We start from the raw sequence: 19,070 nt of genomic DNA, 5'->3' as shown, positions 1-19,070 counted from the left end.
ATTTTACCTACCTCGGAAGGATGGAAGGCTGAGTCAACCTTGAGCCTGGTGGGACGCGAACCTGCACTAATTGCAGGCAGCTGGTGTTACTTAAGGAGGCATTAGCCCACTGCTCCACCAAGTTAATCCCTGTCCCCACCATCAAGGGATTCGGCAAAAGAAACCGACAGGTTCCAAAGAAAGCCCACCATTTTCTTTATTGTCAAATAAGAAATATGTGAAAAGGCATCTCATCAGTATTTCTGAAGAGCAATATTTTCCCACAGGTTCCAAGGCTATTTGGTTTCAAGAATTGAAAAACGGGCTCAACCAAAAGCAGAAACATTATTTCATCCAAAGGCAAATATAGGTATTCTGAATTTTGGGGAAAGCATTGAAACCTATGAAGAAATGAGCTCAGTGGAAAGGGGAACAAAGAAGAAAGGCATGGCAGGACATAGATACAGGATTGAGTCCCACAAAATTACTGCAAACAAGAGTTTATAGGGTTCCTGTACACAATCCCATGTTGTTGTTCCTGCCTATGCAACCTACCTGCCAGAAATGGATTTCGTGACTTCACGCTCTGGGGGACTGTAACCAAGGAGTCCAAGTTAACCAAGGAAGAGGCATTGGGGCCAAGAAAGGTCTCTGGTGTTTTGCTGTCCTTCTTTGAATCAGGTAAAGAATCTCCTAAACTTGCAATATCAAAAATATCTTTATTTTGAATTCCATTCTCCGTGGTGCTTGGAATAAGGTCACCAAATAGATCCACATCTACCAGTGAGAAATAGAGAGAAGAGATTTTATTGTATTCACATGATCCCATTGCTTGTTCCTCACTTCCTTTTGGTTCTTCATTATTTTTTATATATTTAACCATTTCTGAAATAGATGGTTTCAAAATATTTGCTTAATATATTTACTGATGCTATAGAATTTTCTTCAATCACCATGCCAGGATATTCCCAGTTAATAAAACAATTTAACCAAGTGGCAAAACCAGAATTTAATACAGAAAATCCAGCAATTATAATAATCAATACTAACAGTAATTGCGGAAGTATGCTTGAAGTCTTCTGACCTATGGTAGAAATTCTTGAAAATTGTTCTTACAAAAATGTAGGGCAGCTAAGGAAAATAAATTGTGAGCTACTGTTGATAAACACTAAGTAGATCTTGCACTCCTTTAACAAAAAACTAATGTTCTGTCTTGGCAAAATTGCACTTGTCAAAGTGACATTATCAGAATTATTTTGTTATAGAAATTGTCCATTTGACTTCTATCACATTGTTCCCAGTGTTGGCAAAACAATTCATCACCGCTATCCATTTAAGGAAGAAATCTAGGCTTCAGCAAGCAATATTGTGTAACATAAATGTGAAGAGGGCTGAGAATAATAAACTTGAAATAGTACAGTTTTATGATTTTTAAGCTACATCAGTTAAAACTTACAATTACCACTCTCCTGTGTCCAATGAGTTCAAATAAAACTGGTTTTGGAATAATCAGAAATCCATCCAATAATTCAGGATTTAATGGAAATATTACTACTGGGATATTTATATACTTGGCATAAATCAATTCTATTCTTAACTGATTCTGTAAAATGTTATCCTGTATTATCACTCTCTGTCCAAAATCAAAGTTAACTATTTGGCTTGAGCACACAAATATAAGCACCTGGGCAAAGTCCCTTTTGCTACCTTTCTTAAAATATATAATTTTTTAAATATAAAATGAGTATAATCAGCAAAAAGAATAAGAACACCACCCACGCACACTTGGAGACATGATAATTAATTTGTATTCTATATCTATTTGAGTTATATATTAAATGGAAACTGGAAAATAGTCGGGTCTCTTCTCATATTGAAATAGTTCCAGTTAGTACTTTTATTTAAACAGCCCTTCTATTTCTCTTTTGCAGAATTTACATTAAGTTCAGGCAACGTATGTGGTAAGAGTCTTTAAAAAAAAATAGAAGCAGTTCTCTTACACTAGGAAACAGATGCACCAAACTTGATCAAAATAATTTGAGAATGTAATTTAGGAAAAAGAAACAGAAGGAGCCGAGCGGAATGCCATCTGGCTCAAACTACGGTATCTTTTAATGCCACTCCATAGAAGGTAATCTACATTTTTTTTTCATATGGATTGTATTTATTACTGGACTCTGGCCACTTCTTTTCATTTGGGGAGGTCCTCAGGTCATTCCGTTCTAAAGCATTTGCCAAAATGGCTAACATAGCACAGCAACATATAAAGACCGATCTACTATCCAAATTTTTATAAATACTGAAGCCTGCCTGTTATGTACTGGGCTTGTGGTGTTACACCACGTGCGTTGCTGGAGCGGCTAATGGCTCCCCAGTACCCCAGACTAGCTTTCTCCTGCCCTGCAATTGGCTAGCGCCCCAGGCAGCAAGAGTGGGTTCAAACCTATTGGCTGCCGCCTAAGGGCTAGACTATATATTGTGGCTGGTTGCAGCCCAAGCTTCAGTACAGTTCTAGCAAGAATAAAGAATGAGTTATCTTGTACTCAGCCTCGTGTCTTCCTTCCTGCACCAAAGAGCTCACGACACTGCCCATCAATTTCCTACAATAATTAATTAAATAATCTGTTATTACCGACGGCCTAAAAAACAGGGTTGCTTGATAGGAAGAGGAATTTGCCTGACTGTTATCTCCAAATAAGGGGCAGAACAGTTCAGAAGTCATCTCGTTTCCCTTTGTACAAGGAATAGCAGCTTGGCAATATATCGCCGTCTTCTTTACCCTTCTCCCTTTGGAGAGAGGCTTGTTTCATAGGGTATTAAAAAGGACTGCAAGCTGAGAAGAAACCCTTCCCAAAGGGGCAGCCAGAAGCCCCATGCTCTAAGCAGCAATGAGATTCCATTCGTGCCGATCCAACGTTGAGAGCTTTTAAAAAGCTTTTTGCAGGATGAAGGGAATCGGAGGTGCACATGAAGGAAGATAAGAGCTAAACTAGTTCTAGTGCAGGGCTTTTCAACTTTTTCACCCATTGTACCACTTTTACGATAGGGGCAACCCCCTGTCCGCTGGGTGGTTGCAGCAGGTTTTGATCACTTCACATAACGCTGGGACACTGTGACCGTCATAAATATGAATCGGTTGCCAAGCATCTGAATGTAAATCACAAGACCCTGGAGATGCTGCAACATTCCAGCTGATTGGCGCTTCTTCTGGGCTCAGCAGAAGCACCAGGATCAGCGCTGAGCTCCAGCTGGAGCCTGGCGCTGATCCTGGTGCTTCCGCTGAGCCCTGACGGCCCCAAAGCGCTGATCCTGGAGCTTCCGCTGAGCCCTGACAGCCCTGCAGCTCCAGCCATCTCTTGCTAAGGCTTGTGTGGTACTGCCACCGGTTCAGCTCATTCCCCTCCCCTGCTACTTTTCTAGGATGGTCGCATACCACCTGCCAGGTGCAAATGTACCACAGGTGGTACCCGTACCACTGGTTGAAAAGCCCTGTTCTAGTGCAGCCATGTCAAACTCACAACATCACTTGACTTTTTCCCCATTGCCAGCAATGGGGCGGGCGCGGTTTCGGTGTGACGCATCCAGCTCGCAGGCCGGCAGTTTGACATGCCTGTTCTAGGGGGAGAAGTGTAACAGAAGACTGATTCCTGCATGGAAAGTACTTCTCTGAGTATGGAGATATCTTGTGAAATAAAAACTAGAATGGAACTGCTTCTGGTTGTGACACCATCCTCCTTCTCTGACCTTAAAGATCGTAAGAAGGACTGGACCTGTTTAAATGAAAGACCCCAGAAAATTCCAGGGGTCCAAACCAAACTGGGAAGGTAAAAAACAACATCAAAGAAGAATGTGTACATAAAACGCTTCCCTATTTCTGCTAGGACAAGTGTCCATGTAATAGTTGGTTTTAGCTTTTCATTGTCAGCAAGGTCTGTCAAAATTTTGAGATCAATATGTGCAGGAAGAATCAGCATCCACGGTTATTTTTGCCCATCACATTTTTTTCTCCATGAATACATATGATCGGCCTTCTTTTTTCCAGATGTTGCACTTTACAGCTCCTATCAGGTTGGTCCAATGGCCGTGTTGCCTGGGATTAATAGGCATTGTTTCCAAGGAAAGACATAATTTGGAGAAGGCTACATTAGAGCTTTGCTTACCTACAGAGCTGTTGGCTTTCACAGATGATGGAGCCTGAGAACTTTCATGTTCTGGTAGGTTTACAGATTCAGGTAATTTTGCAAATAAGTCAAATGTACTATTGTCTATAGAGAGGTAAAGACAGAAAAAAAATCTATTCAGTTAACAGTCCCTCTCTTACTTCTCTCTCTTTCTCTCTCTCTCTCTTCCTAATATTTTCCAGTCCACTTTTTCAGATTAACCCAGTGCTGATCCCTTGGTTTTGATACGAATAAACCAATTGTTTGTTGCCCAAGCCTGATATTGTGGGCTGAAAGACAGACCAAAAGTCACCCAACTGGATTTCATGCTTAAGGGAAGACTAGAACTCATGGCGTCTTGATTTCTAGCCTTGTGCCTTAACCACTAGACCAAGCTGGCTCTCTATGCTTTGTTCAATCTCAGTACCATTGAGAAAGAATGGAAGCTAAGGGAAAGCAGGAACACTGTTATTTACAGTAGGCTTGTGGTGGCTCAGTGGGTTAGGACGCTGAGCTTGTCTATCAGAAAGTCGGCAGTTTGGCGGGTCAAATCCCGAGTGCCGCATAACAGAGTGAGCGCCTGTTACTCGTCCCAGCTTCTGCCAACCTAGCAGTTCGAAAGCACGTAAAAATGCAAGTAGAAAAATAGGGACCACTACGGTGGGAAGGTAACAGCGTTCCATGCGCCTTTGGCGTCTAGTCATGCCGGCCACATGACCACGGAGATGTCCTCGGAGAAGCGCTGGCTCTTCGGCTTTGAAACGGAGATGAGCACCGGCCCCTAGAGTCGGAAATGACTAGCACACATGTGCTACCTTTACCTTTACCCTTCACACACTATGCAAAAGAAATTAAGGCAGGGACAGATTTACTGTCCAGTACTCCACTAAAAGGCCTAGGGTAAAAAAAGAGATATATTTCTCCTCTTCCTCCGCTACCAGTTTGTAATCAGTTTGTTGAATCTGGTTGAATCTTAACTGCAGAAGTGAGAGTGAGACCGTGAATGGAATCTCTTGTTTTACAGTTGCTTCAAGACCTAGACATCCATACAGTAAAAAGGAAGCAGCGAAAGAAGCTTGTTTAATCTTATATGACGCTCAACTGTTCATCTGTTTCTGAAGACAGCTAAAAGGGTATCTAGGTATCTTTCATTTTATTCACAGTAGGGAAGGTCACACAACTTGCTTCTTAGGAACTCAACTGGGACATTCGCACGTTCCTCTTGCAAAGCAGTCAAACACTTTACGTGGCTCACATAAAGCAGGAGAGAAATTATGGCCAGCAGTTATGAAGTTAGGGGAAAGGATACTATTAATCCATCACATTCAGCAGTCTCAAAACTTGCAGGTGATTTTTTAAAAAAAAAATCATTTGATTTATATTTTTTGTACAGGAAGGAGCTCAAGGTGGCACAAGTAGTGTTCCCCCATCCTATTTTTTCCCCGTGACATCGCTATAAGGTAGACTAGGATAGAATGACTGCTCAAAATTGCCCACCGAAGAGGGCATGGAGAAGAAGGAAAGGATGAAGAGCTGCCAGCAGAAGCACATTCAGACTGGTAAGATTTGCTTACTATTGCTGATACAATATAAGCATGCCTGACCTATATGGCATTGGTTTCTTAGCTTGATCTACCTTGATGTTCTGGCACATGGCTGAGGGTGCACTAGAACTTGTGCCTCCCCATTCCTTGTCCAACCCCTCAACCATCTCATCATATTGGCTCTCTTACCAGGGGCAGAGGAATTATCAACAGAACCTCCCCAAGGATCAGCGGCAGAAGTGGCATTTGCAGAGAGTGGAACAGGTGGTGACTGTTTTCCCCAGGGGTCTGACGATGAGACACCTGAAGGCAATGATTTTATCCCCCATGGATCAGAGGCAGAAGAGACAGGAGGAAGATTCCAGGGGCTGGAAGAAGCTTGACGGGCAGAAGAGTGAGTCAGAGGATCTTCCAAAGGCAATGGCACCCACGGGTCTGCAGCAGGACCCCAGGATGTCCCTGTTGATTCTACAGAAGATTTGGCATCTGAAAGGAACAAGCAGATAGAAGAGAGCCTATCAACATGGAATCTGATATGCCCAAGAAATAGGGAATGAATCAGCTAAGAAGCAGATAACTTGATGAAGTCAGAATTGAATAAATGAGTAAGATCAACCTTAGAGATGCCATCTGAGGAAAGAAACCTTAGCTGGCTCATTCTGTGAGCTTTAACTGATCAAATCTTCGTATACAGTATATGTATGCTAAAGGAAGAAAGAAATGTCTGGATGCTATATATCAGTCCAACAGAAATAATCTTAGGGGAAAATTCATTTAAGCTGTAAATAGAGGCAGACAGGTTTATGTTTCTTTTAAGATCATAGTTGCTACTCAAGAATCTTTTACTAAGGTGTTTAAAGGTACTTCCATAATGACTCATTTTTAAATAAAGATTTTTAAAGCTCTAATCTGTATTTATTTATATAAATGTACATAAAATTACAAAATGTATATAAAACTACAAAAATGAATTGAAATATTTTTATTACCCAACAGATACCACTACTTAAGGTAGAATCACACAATAGCAGACAATGGTTTAACATTGACCCCTGTTGCCCAACAGGAAGAATGGAATGGAAAGAAAAGAGAAAGAAGAGAACAGGTTCAAAACTTCTTACTATTATGGTCCCAAGAACTGGACAAGGATAAAGCTGGAGGAGAGAAGTCTGTGTCAACAGATCGAACAGTGCCCCCACCTGGAATATCCCACGGGTCAGCAGAAGTATGGGTAGTGCTGACTGGTGCTGGTCCAAAAATCTCTGCCAGCTCCAACACAGAAGACTTGAAAGATACAAATACCATATATTAGAGCTTGTAGTTCTATAGTTCCTATAGAGCAGAAACAATTATGAAGAATTCAACATACAGCCAGAATATAGCCATGTTTGAAAAGTATGAAAGAAATCAAATGCATCTCTTTGCCCTCTCAGGCATGGTGCTGACATTCCATGGCTCTTAAAGTGCATATTCTGATGGGTATGGATTGCCCCAGAATCAGCTCTCCACCCATATGATCTCACGGTGTCATCTGTGTTCACAGGTGGATGGTAGGGAATCATTAGATAAATGCACAAAACATGAGCATTAAACTTATGAGCATTGACCAAATGCCATTCTGTGCCTTCCTCTAATACAAAGAACTGACTGGTTCATTCTCAGCCTTGTGAGGTTGATCACAATGAGCTAGATTCACACTGCTCTCAAGTTCCTGTGGAATAGAAATGATGGTGACATTAACATGCCTGAACAATGGGTGTTTCTGGAAATAACATTCTGCAGGGAATCACTTGCTGAATAAGCTATGGAATATGAGAATAGTTTACGCTTATCGGAGGCTGGAAACTGCCAGGCTGAGTATGAACAATAGGCCTGGATCTAGAATAGATACACCTGTAGAGAGGAAAACTGTCTGATAATTCACCTTAACAATATTGGAGGTAGAAACAAACATTCACCTGCCATATATTTGGTATTTGGTATTTTATTCTGCCAATACAGTAGATGTGGATTAAAAAAGGAAGTAAAATAACATGAAATACCAATGAAACAAAAAGCATGAAACATAAGAGATTTCCTCAGGCTACTGTATAACCATCCTCGCTTCCAAAAATTTCCATTGAGGCTTTATTGTTTGCCTTTCTAAAAGTTCTTTGGGGTCAAGTCCAGTTATTCTATAAAATCACAGCGGCAGGGATAAATAAAACCAGTTTCGTAAAGTTTTGTAGAATTATGGGCTTAGAGTCTGCAAAATTTGTGGCATGACAGAATGCAGCATCAAAGTCAATATTTGCTCATCCCGTTTGCCCAATGAGGATATCAGCCAAAATCACCATCAATAATTTCAGTTCCAAGCTACAGTGTTTGCAGTTCCATGTAGAGATAACACATGAGGTGTATACATTTGCATACTTCAAAGCTGGCATTACAGCATGCCTGCAATTGGTTTTTCATACCTGTGTTTTCTTTGCCTTATCATCTTCTTCAACTTCCTCATCACCCAGGTTACTTTCTTCCAGGGCCTTTTGTAGTAATGAATTTTCTCCTTTCCATGCCCTAACTTCCTGCAATCAGAATGAACACATGCCTGAGCCAAGTACCAGAAAGTGGAATGATTATCTCCTAAAGGCAACAGTCATCATTCAGATATTACCCACGTGCATTCGTAACAGCAATCACTTTTTTTAGTTTTCAAATAGAATCCAACTTAAGATACTCCTTGATAAGGTTAGTCTTTAGAACCATGAAAATTAAAGCTATTAATTGGGAAAGTATCAGAAGGCAGAAGAAAATGGACACAGCAGGGAGTGATGATAGGAAGAGGTCTAGAATTCTCTCACCTAAACATGTCACAAATTCTATAATTGTAGCAATCTTATGCACACTTTTGGGGCAATAATTTCCACTGAGCTTGGCAATGTGACTTACTGTCAGGCAAGTAAGTTCAGGAGTGCATTTGATTAGGAAAAGAAACATGCTTGTACTTTTTCACTTTGCTCTGATGATCAGATTTTAAATTTGACCAATCCCAATGTTTAATATTTTTGTCATTAGGAGTTAGGACCCATAACACCCAATCTTGGGTTCTGGGGCTCTGACATTTCTCATTCTTGATTTGATTCATATTTATAAAGGCCAACAACCTTTGTAACCTTAACAATTTCAGAATTTCAGCAAATAAATGAGATTCCAAAGCTTTTGGCAAGTGGGCAGTGTGTAGAATTTCTAGACCACTGGGGACAGAACAGCACTGTGCCAGGAAGACAATGTGAAGGTAACAGAAAGCTGCCCCATTTGAAGAGATGCAAGTTCAAGAAGAGGAAAGGTAAAGTGCCCTTTCACCACGGGGGCTTGGGGTACCTTCTCATGCTCTTGTTTGCTCAGGGTAAGCGCTATCTGTAATTGCAAATCTTCATCTGTGCTGGAGACTGGAGGAAGTGGCTGCTGATAACGAAGGAGAATTGGGTAAAAGTTTGCTCAGAATTCTCTGCTCAATCATTTGTTCTGGGTAAACAATCCACCACCAACCCCTTTTCCCCTTTGTGGACATATACCAAGTTGGTATTGAATTAATCAATGTTTGTTCATTTCAGTATTGAACTAGGCAGCTTAACTGCTCTTTTAGCCTTCTCTGCACTGGTGCACTCCAGAAGTGTTGGATACAACTTGACTAATGCCCATCCACAGCTACAAGAATCGATCCAACACATCTGGTAAGTATCAGATTGGCTGATCTGTTTTTTTTCCATCAAGTTTGAAGTTTATTCACTGACATCACCACTTCTATTATCAGGATTCTATTTTATTAGGGTTCAGCTGAAGTTACAGGTAGTCATCAATTTAAAGCCACAATTGAGCCCAACATTTCTGTTGCTAAGTGAGATAATTGTTAAGTAGGTTTTGCCCCATTTTACAACTCTTCTTGCCACAGTTGCTAAGTGAATCACTGCAGTTGTTAAGTTAGTAACACGGTTGTTAAATGAATATGGCTTCCCTATTACGTTTGCTTGTCAGATCACAAAAGGTGATCACATGACCCTGGGACACTGCAACCATCATAAATATATGCCGGTTGCCAAGCATCCAAATTTTGATTACGTGACCAGGGGGATGCTGCAATGGTTGTAAGTGTGAAAAACAGTCATAACTCACTTTTTTCAGTGCCGTTGTAACTTTAAAAGGAAACTAAGTGAACTGTTGTAAGTCGAGGACTATCTGTAATTCCTCTCATCCTAGATGTCAGCCTAGTACCGGCAACTCAGCCCATATCTATGTATAATCTTCCACAACAGTATTTTTGTCTGATGTGTAAAAGACTAGGGGTCTCAGACTTCACACTAAGTACAGCAATAAAAATTGGCCCTCCAGGAATTCAATTTCACTTTCAGTAACTGTAGAGGCTTTGCAGATTTGATATGGCTACTTACTTTCATTGCTTAATTGCAGAATAATCGTAACAGATAACCGATCTGTTTACTGCAGAATACAAGAATCATGTGATAGATATAGAAACAGACACTTTATGGCTTCAGTTTCTAGGCTTTTTCTTCCAGCCCTTTTAAGCCAATTGACTTCTGATCAATTATTTTCCTGGCTTGAGCACTGGAATCACTTATGCCAAAAGAATCAGAAGGCTCACAGTCTATGGAACTCTATCTAGACCAGGGGTGTCAAACTCAATTTCATTGAGGGCCGCATCAGCATTGCGGTTGCCCTCAGGGGGCCGGGTGGGCGTGGCTAGAGTGCGTATGGCCTACTGGGTGGGCGTGGCCAGCTCTACATCGTTCGCATCAAGGGTGCCTATGGGGCCTGGGCAGGAGTGGGACAGATCTGAGGGTCTCTGGCAGAAGGAGGGTCTCTGGGCCAGGGCCAAGGCACTGGGGGCCGTTCCCTCACTCTTTCCAGGATGGCTTCGCGGGCCACATGAAACCACTTCGCGGGCCGGATCCGGCCCCCGGGCCTTGTGTTTGACATGTCTGATCTAGACAATCCACTTCCTCCAAAAGTGCTTGCAATGCTATCGATGTTATTTCAAATACGTCTATGCCGCTTTTCGATTCAAAATTCCCAGAAATTTCAAATCAGAAAAAATGGAGACAGTTCACAAAGATTCTTCTTGTGGAGGAGGTAATACGGCCTTCCAGGAGTGTATATATTCTTCTGCAGTTGAAAAACTAAGACTCCAGCCAAGCAGGTTGGCCAGTCTCTCATGACCTGCCAACAGCCAAGAATGACAAGGATTGAGGGAACAACTTTTACTTCTGCTCCAGAATTTTCTCAGGTGCTTTGTCTTCTGGGGAAATCAACAAAAGCTGATCCAAGCAACCCTGCATAGCAGTATTTGGGCAGTCAACCAGTCTGGACACCAGGTGGCACCTGAGCCAGATTTAGGTAACCTACAGGGCATCCCAGTCATGTCAGCAACTAAATGTTTTGAAAAGAAGTCACCAGGGCTCACAGATAAAAGGTCGCATGGGTGATATCCCCACATGACAGCAGAGACATCTGTGTATTCCCCATAAAGTCAAAAAACTTTCTTGTCCTATTAGGCCAGTGTTACAAGCCTCATATGAAGAAATGTTCCTATTAAAATCTATAAACGTGAAATAAAAAAAGCAAAAAATTGTAAGATAGGTGCTGTGGCATTATTGTACTTGGCGACTTTCTACGTATTTGTGGTGCATGTAGATTTGGGGTGGGGGAGGGAGTTGCTGCAGCTTGTAGCAATGTGGCTGGCTTGCCAAGCTAATGTAATCCGAGAGCTTGCTTTGCTGGCTGCTATGACCTCACTGTCCTTTCTCAAGCTTGAAGTTTATCAGATGTTGTTCTAAAACTCAGTTGCCTGCAACAAAGCCAAACAGCAAGCAAACAGACTTTGGCACTAGTAGGCACAATCTGCTTTGTCCTTAACTTTAGACAAGGCATTGTCATGCTGTTGCCATAAAAGAACAAACACAGATTGTGCCCATTCATTCCAAAGAAATGGTATTGTCACCCACCCTCATTAACCTTATTTTCCGAAGTTATTGCTAATTGCTAGCATTCGCGTAAATGTTTAATGCACAAAAGGCTGCCTGATTCTTGCATCCTTCTAAAGAAAAATGTTTGGCTTTGGCTTAGCATGACATTTGAACCAGCCTTTTTATTTCAGAAACTATTATTTGTGAGTTGGCATTATGTGTCTGATACAACAAACTATTTTAAACCAGGATTTGGTGAACTATGTCAGTCTGCCAAGATTTTTGACCCAATGTAGTTTTATTCTTTCTCAGGCAATTAGCTGAAGGTAACACAAAGTTAGTCCATGCAGAACACAGCTCAGTTGCATTAAAAGGTAAGGTTGGGAGACAAATGGGAATATTTATCCAGGGGCTACATATTTGGTACTTGTATGTCTGCAACAGTTACAAGCTAAAATCACCATCTTTTGTAATGAGATTCATCTGTCTGGCTTCCCATTACTGCACAAATCATTCCTGTTCCCTCTTCCTTCTATTATGTTGCCTGCTAGCCTCCTTGAGGTATAGCTCTCTGTGTCTTCCAACTGAGGCTATAAGAAAACAATTTATACAAATGTTCCCCCGCACATGCGTGCTAGTCGTTTCCAACTTTAGGGGTCGGTGCTCATCTCCGTTTCAAAGCCGAAGAGCCAGCGCTTGTCCGAGGACGTCTCCGTGGTCATGTGGCCGGCATGACTAGACGCCAAAGGCGCACAGAACGCTGTTACCTTCCCACCGTAGTGGTCCCTATTTTTCTACTTGCATTTTTACGTGCTTTCGAACTGCTAGGTGGGCAGAAGCTGGGACGAGTAACAGGTGCTCACTCTGTTACGCGGCACTCGGGATTCAACCCGCCAAACTGCTGACCTTCTGATTGACAAGCTCAGCGTCCTAATCCACTGAGCCACTGCGTCCCTTATGTACAACTACCCTTACTCAAATATTCTATAAATCAGATGAGGGGTTACAGCCCCAGTTTCTCTGGCTTATGGATTCAAAAGACATCAAACAAAAGTGCAACCACTTCAGCCACCACCAGGGCCCCTCACATCACATTTAATGACACAGCAACTAAATACTGATCCTCAGAGTGGATGCTATCATGTGTTGCTGAAGATCACTAGAATTTGACATTGCCAGACTACCCAACAGCAGGAAATTCATTAAAATCTTATTCATGGAACTCTGCCTTATTAGGAATATCTGAACCTGGCTTAGGCCACAAGTCCCTCTATTGCCCACACTAAGCAGCAGCCACTGCCTAAAATTTCTATCTTTTCTGAGCATTGAACTGGCTTCTGCTGAGTGGCTTTGGTCCAATCACTCTCTCTCAGCCCAATCCACCTCACAGGGTTGATGTTAAGGAAAAAATAGGAGGAGGATGGAGTATTGTGTGTGTTTGCCAACCTGAATTACTTATAAAATAATAAAGGTGGGATACGAAGTAAGGGAGGGAGGGAGGGAGAGAGAAAGAAAGAAAGAAGAAAGAAAGAAAGAAAGAAAGAAGAAAGAAAGAAAGAAAGAAAGAAAGAAAGAAAGAAAGAAAGAAGGAAGGAAGGAAGGAAGGAAGGAAGGAAGGAAGGAAGGAAGGAAGGAAGGAAGGAAGGAAGGAAGGAAAGATCTGCTGAACCAAATTCATCTACTATTATTAAGACAAATACCGGTAGAAAGATTTAGAATGTGAGTTTCTTCATCATATCAGATATTTCCCAGCCAGTTTTCCAGTTATCTGCTTTCTTCAGTTGTGTCAAATTGTATCAGAATCCTCCCTATTAAATATTTCTAGAAGAATCTGTTCCCTAACTTATTGTTTAATTGTTGACAATGTTTCTAGGAACTTGATAAACTTGAACATTGTAATCCTATACAGTACAGTGCACAATTCTTTTCTTTCTTCTCTAGAACCTTAAGAATGTTTTTCTTTTAGTTTTGGGAAAGGGGCAGAGTTGCTTTTTTTTAAAAAAAGTGGCAGCATGTTTATACATGGACAAACATGGATCCCGTTTTACTATTCAACACCTAAAATTGCAAGACTGGCAGATTGAAATGGCTGTACATGCATCAATACTAAATCTTTTTTTTTCACTTCAGAGTAGATGAAGATGAAAATAATATCTAAAGACTCAGTTGGGATGTGAAGATAAGCAAGATTGTGCATAACATTTCCTTTGTTACAGCAATTGATTCATTGATAAGGTTGGTATTTATTTGAGATATTATTTTTTATTATAACTTCTTGAATGCAGCACAAATTTGGACAGGGTTTAAAGATACTCAATTCAAATTTTGTACAATATTTAGGCAGAGACAGCAAAAATTAATCATCAGCATAGTTCTATGGAAATGAAATTTGGTTTTCTTTTGTTGCTAGTCACCCTGCCATGTATACACCTTTTTCTCTGTCTCTTTTCAAAAATAAAATTCTTTTATTAAGTGCTGAAATTTAGATCAAGTTTGGGCAACTTTGACAATCATGAAAAATATATCAGAGGATGGGAAGTCTTTAATAGTACAGAAATCAGATATAATGTTATGGTTAGGAAGGAAATGAAAATATAAATTTGAATGAATAATGAATGAATATTAACAGAATAAATTCACAAAACAATCACTCTGATGATAATGGTCATCCATAATATTGGATTTTGCTCAGCATGTATAAACTGACCCACTATAGTTTGTAAATCAGAGGTTATGTCTTAGTGTAGTGCAGTGTGTAAAGCAGGTCACAATTAGTTGTTGCACAATCTGTCATTAAACCCAGTGTGTGAAGTCAGCCACAGAGAATGCCTCTAGAACTTCCTTGTCCTGTTTTTCCCTCCCAAGCTGACCTAACTCAGTCAGGAATGGTTTTGTCAAAGATCCATGATGTGTTTTCAGACATCTGTGTAGCTGAAAAATATCAGCTACATAGTTAGAGGGAGTCCTCGACTTACAACAGTTCATTTAGTGACTGTTCAACATTACAACGGCACTGGAAAAAGTGAGTTATGACTATACTTACCACCACTGCAGCCTCCTCATAGTCAAGTGACCAAAATGCGGATCCTCGGCAACTGGTTCATATTTATGACGGTTGCAGTGTCCCGGGCTCACGTGATCACCTTTTTGCGACCTTCTGACAAGCAAAGTCAACGGGGAAGGCAGATTCACTTAACAACCACATCACTAATTTAAAAGGTTGCAGTAGTTCACTTAGCAGCAGAAGAAAGAAAGGGCGTAAAATGGGGCAAAATACACTTAACAAAGGTCTCACTTAGCAACAGAAATTTTGGGCTCATTTGTGGTCATGAGTCAAAGATTTCCTGTATTTAGTAGAAGTTATGTAAATTTAAAATGCCATTAAATGAATAATGACACTTTGGATAAATCCACCTATTGGGTCTTTCAAATATTAATGTCAAATAATAGCTTCTGTACATGCATTGGCATCTGGCCCTTTCAATTCCTAGCAAATAGATGGGGAAGAAATGGAGGTAGTGACAGATTTTATTTTCCTGGGCTCCAAGATCACTGCAGATGGGGACTGTAGCCAAGAAATTAAGACACTTGCTCCTCGGGAGGAAAGCCATGGCAAATCTAGACAGCACACTAAAAAGCAGAGACATCACCCTGTCAACAAAAGTGCGTATAGTCAAGGCTATGGTCTTCCCAGTTGCAATGTATGGCAGTGAAAGCTGGACCATAAGAAAGGCTGAGCGCCAAAGAATTGAAGCCTTTGAACTGTGGTGCTGGAGAAGACTCCTGCGAGTTCCTTGGACTGCAAGGCGATCAAACCGGTCAGTCCTAGAGGAGATCAATCCTGACTGCTCTTTAGAAGGCCAGATCCTGAAGCTAAAACTCAAGTACTTTGGCCACCTAATGAGAAGGAAGGACTCACTGGAGAAGAGCCTAATGCTGGGAAAGGTTGAGGGCAAGAGAAGAAAGGGACGACAGAGAATGAGGTGGCTGGATGGAGTCACTGAAGCAGTAGGCGTGAGCTTAAATGGACTCCAGAAGATGGTAGAAGACAGGAAGGCCTGGAGGAATGTTGTCCATAGGGTCGCGATGGGTCGGACACGACTTCGCAGCTAACAACAACAACAACAACATGCATTGTGAAGAAACGTAAGTTCAAAGCTAATAATAGAGCATGTCCTGAGCTGTGCAGGAAACTACATATTTTGGGCCCAGCTGCCGCTTGTAAAACCAGACCATCAAAGCGCCCTGCCTTATTTTGTGCTTTATTACAAGGTCCTCCATCATGAGCTACTTTAACTTTAAACAATTCAACCCAATATGCAACAGAAACACAACAAACCTCAAGCTACTTACTTCGTGTCCTACTAAACATAAGCTCTCTAAGCATATAACCTCCCTGGAGTCACTCTGGAACATAACAGTGATATAAACATTTAACTTCAATTAATTTAAAATACACAAAATTATTTTGTAAGAGAGAGAGAGAAGGCTGATTACATAGGCATGATTTTTCTCCATGTCCTAATGTTTTGTGTGCAAATCTCAAAAAAATCAGTATTCAGGAAAAATGAGAGAAGGGAATGGAAGGGGAAGGGGGAAAATAGAATATGTAGCATGACTAGGTCTGAAATGCCCTCAGTTAATAACATTGCTGTGCAGCAGAATAATCAGTATTAGGCACCCCGACCTGCTTTCTAGACATACTAATTAAAAATAATGAAAGGATATGACAACATGATGATTATGTTTATGATTATGCTGGAGCTCAGTAAACCTCCTGATGTCCTACTTACTTTGATGCATAGCTGACGAGCAGGTTTGTCTGTCTTTACTAGGTTAAAAGGTTAGTTCTTGCCACCATAACCCTTTCTATACTTTACTCAGTCTTTGAATCTCTTTGTTTCTGGATTTCTATAAGTGCAGAGATGCCTCCTCCTAGCATGAAAAAAGCCAGGCTCTCCAAATACTTTTCTTGTTTCAAGTCGGTCTCCCAGGAGGACATCCTCTTTCAGAAGACTGACTTAAAACAAGAACATTGCTTGATGGAGCTGGATAAGGATAATGTCCCCCAGATGTTAGTAGAAGGAACCAAAAGCCAATCTTAATTACAATCAAAGATCAAAGCACAAATGTAGACAATACCTTTCAATTAACAAGAGATACCATAGGGAATTTGATCACTGTAGTCTCTGATATTTATTTCCAGAGTATACCAGATTGATAGAGGAAGAAACAGCTTTGTTTTTGGACCTCCTTCAACTGGCTTGCATCCCAGTTTGAGAACAACATACAATAGTACTCCACTGAAATATGAATATGAATATAAAAAATGGAGTCTGGTGTATCCAAGCATAAAGATATATTGTAAGCTAATTATGGTTTTGCCTGAGAATGCCAGAGCTAGAGAAGGGCCCAATATAGTATTTGTAAGTGCTGCAAATGTTGTGATTTCTAATTAGTTGTACACATTTAATCAGAGGCTCATCTCTGCTTCAGCTGTGAAAAATCAAGAGATCTGTAACTCCAAAAGGTGTCTGGTTCTCTCCTACAGGTACTCTGGAGTCATACCATTGGGCTTGGTGGAGCAGTGGGCTAATGCCTCCTTAAGTAACACCAGCTGCCTGCAATTAGTGCAGGTTCGCATCCCACCAGGCTCAAGGTTGACTCAGCCTTCCATCCTTCCGAGGTAGGTAAAATGAGGACCCAGATTGTTGGGAGCAATAAGCTGACTTTGTAATAATGCCGCTTGGGAGGGCCCCGAAAGCCCTAATAATAAGCAGGCATATACATAGAATGAAGGCTATTGCTAAGCACATTGATTTGTGCTTAGATTGTAAGCCGCCCTGAGTCTTCGGAGAAGGGCGGAATATAAATGGGATTAAAATAAATAAAATAAAAAAATATCTTTAGGCCTGCTTCTCTTCTTTACCCTATCATGCATCTGCAATCATAAAAAATATTCTATACATATACAGTCCTTGTCTGATTTTCTAGATACCATGTTGCAGTTATTAATGTTAAGACTTTGTAATTATAGATATCATTGGCCTATTTGCAATAAATAGGAAAGCTCTTCTTTAGATTCCTTGCTCCTGAACATTATAGGAAGTAAAGGATTTCTCAGAGCCTAAGCTGCCTGGATAATATCCATTTCAAATATTCTACAAGTAGTTCCCTTTTTTCCTGCGATGGCTGGTGATGAAGGGAGGAGTCCTTGGGAATTAACTTTCTAATCTGTGCTGACTGGAGCTCCACTTTTATCTTAAAAATAAGATAGGGACTGTCCTCCCCCCAAAGGAAAATAAATATGTGCTGTAATTACAGTAATTTGCCCTGGCAACATATGGAGTGGGAAGAAGCCTTAGGAAACTGGCGATTGCATGGTTGAGAGATACCAATCGCACATTTTATGTCTTCATGCCTGCCTTGGCCTTACATAAAATGCCCAGTTTCTCTCTGCAAAGGAACATCAATCTGCACACAGTAAAGTGAAACAGTTTAGGCAGTGACATCTAAGAGGGCAGAAAAAGAAAAAGTGGTTCCTGGATGTCACTGTGAGTGTTTCTAAAATGTTGCTCGTTGCACTGGATGGTAGAACACCATATTAGAAAGCTGCCTCAGCAAAATGTCAGGCTTAAATCCTACATTTCTCTTTTTGCTCAAGAATGACTGGAGTATCACCACTTTCTAGGACAGTGATGTCAAACTTTTTAGAGACCAAGTGCCCAAACTGCAACCCAAAACCCACTTATGTATCGTCGGGTGCCGGGTGGATGTGGCCCATTGTGGCTGTGGCAGTAACAGCAGACTGGGTGGGACTAAAAAATTCAATCAATTCCAACTTTGCGAGAACTTTTTTTTCCGTGAGAAGTTGAAATTGATTGATTGATTGAAACGTTTTTTCTTTTTTTTTTGCACTCAGCGGAGGCCTAAAGCGAAAAGGTTTTATAAAACCCACCTGAAGGCCTAGGACTGGGGCGATGGCACACGTGCCCACAGAGTGGGCTCTGTGTGCCCCCTGCGGCACCCGTGCCATAGGTTCGCCACCATGGTTCTAGGAAGTCTCTGCCAGATGCAACCAGCAGGACAGAATGTTATCAAGTCAGCTAGCTAAAGTTTGAAGATTTTTGAAGGCTTGACATCTGTTCTTGACAGAAGCTTACACTCGGAAAGAAAGAAATAATATTACAGTGCTGTCTATTTAAGGGATTATTCCAGGCTGCTGAACTTAGAAGGAGCCAACAGAACTTGTCTAATGAGCCAAGTAAATTGCTCCTACATTTGAGGGCCACAAATGACAACTTGCAACGTTACCATCTTTGACCTGGAATGCAGCATAACCGGTCTGAGGAATTATTTTCAGAGATAGTTTGCATTTGCAATTATAAATGGGTCATCATGCCAAAACATACAAGGGGATTCTGCCT

At 41.0% G+C, this 19,070-nt stretch overlaps 1 protein-coding gene across 5 annotated transcripts in view; it reads right to left on the bottom strand.

Moving 5' to 3' along the window:
• EPN3 (epsin 3) overlaps positions 1-19,070 on the bottom strand; it is a 53,836-nt gene that overhangs the window by 6,513 nt on the left and 28,253 nt on the right. The window contains exons 4-9 of one of the 5 annotated variants that reach the window (XM_083353923.1): positions 9,044-9,127; positions 8,140-8,247; positions 6,805-6,967; positions 5,873-6,169; positions 4,140-4,244; positions 535-756 (exon numbers count right to left, since the gene is read on the bottom strand). In XM_083353923.1, the coding sequence (XP_083210049.1) occupies positions 535-756; positions 4,140-4,244; positions 5,873-6,169; positions 6,805-6,967; positions 8,140-8,247; positions 9,044-9,127 (979 nt within the window). The remainder of the gene's footprint in view (positions 1-534; positions 757-4,139; positions 4,245-5,872; positions 6,170-6,804; positions 6,968-8,139; positions 8,248-9,043; positions 9,128-19,070) is intronic. The other 4 variants (XM_083353924.1, XM_083353926.1, XM_083353927.1 and 1 more) reach the window with 4 other exon arrangements.

Source organism: Vipera ursinii, assembly GCF_947247035.1.
Source record: "Vipera ursinii genome assembly, chromosome: 2".
In the NCBI taxonomy this organism is placed as follows: Eukaryota; Metazoa; Chordata; class Lepidosauria; order Squamata; family Viperidae; genus Vipera; species Vipera ursinii.
This window is presented reverse-complemented; position numbering and strand designations above follow the sequence as displayed.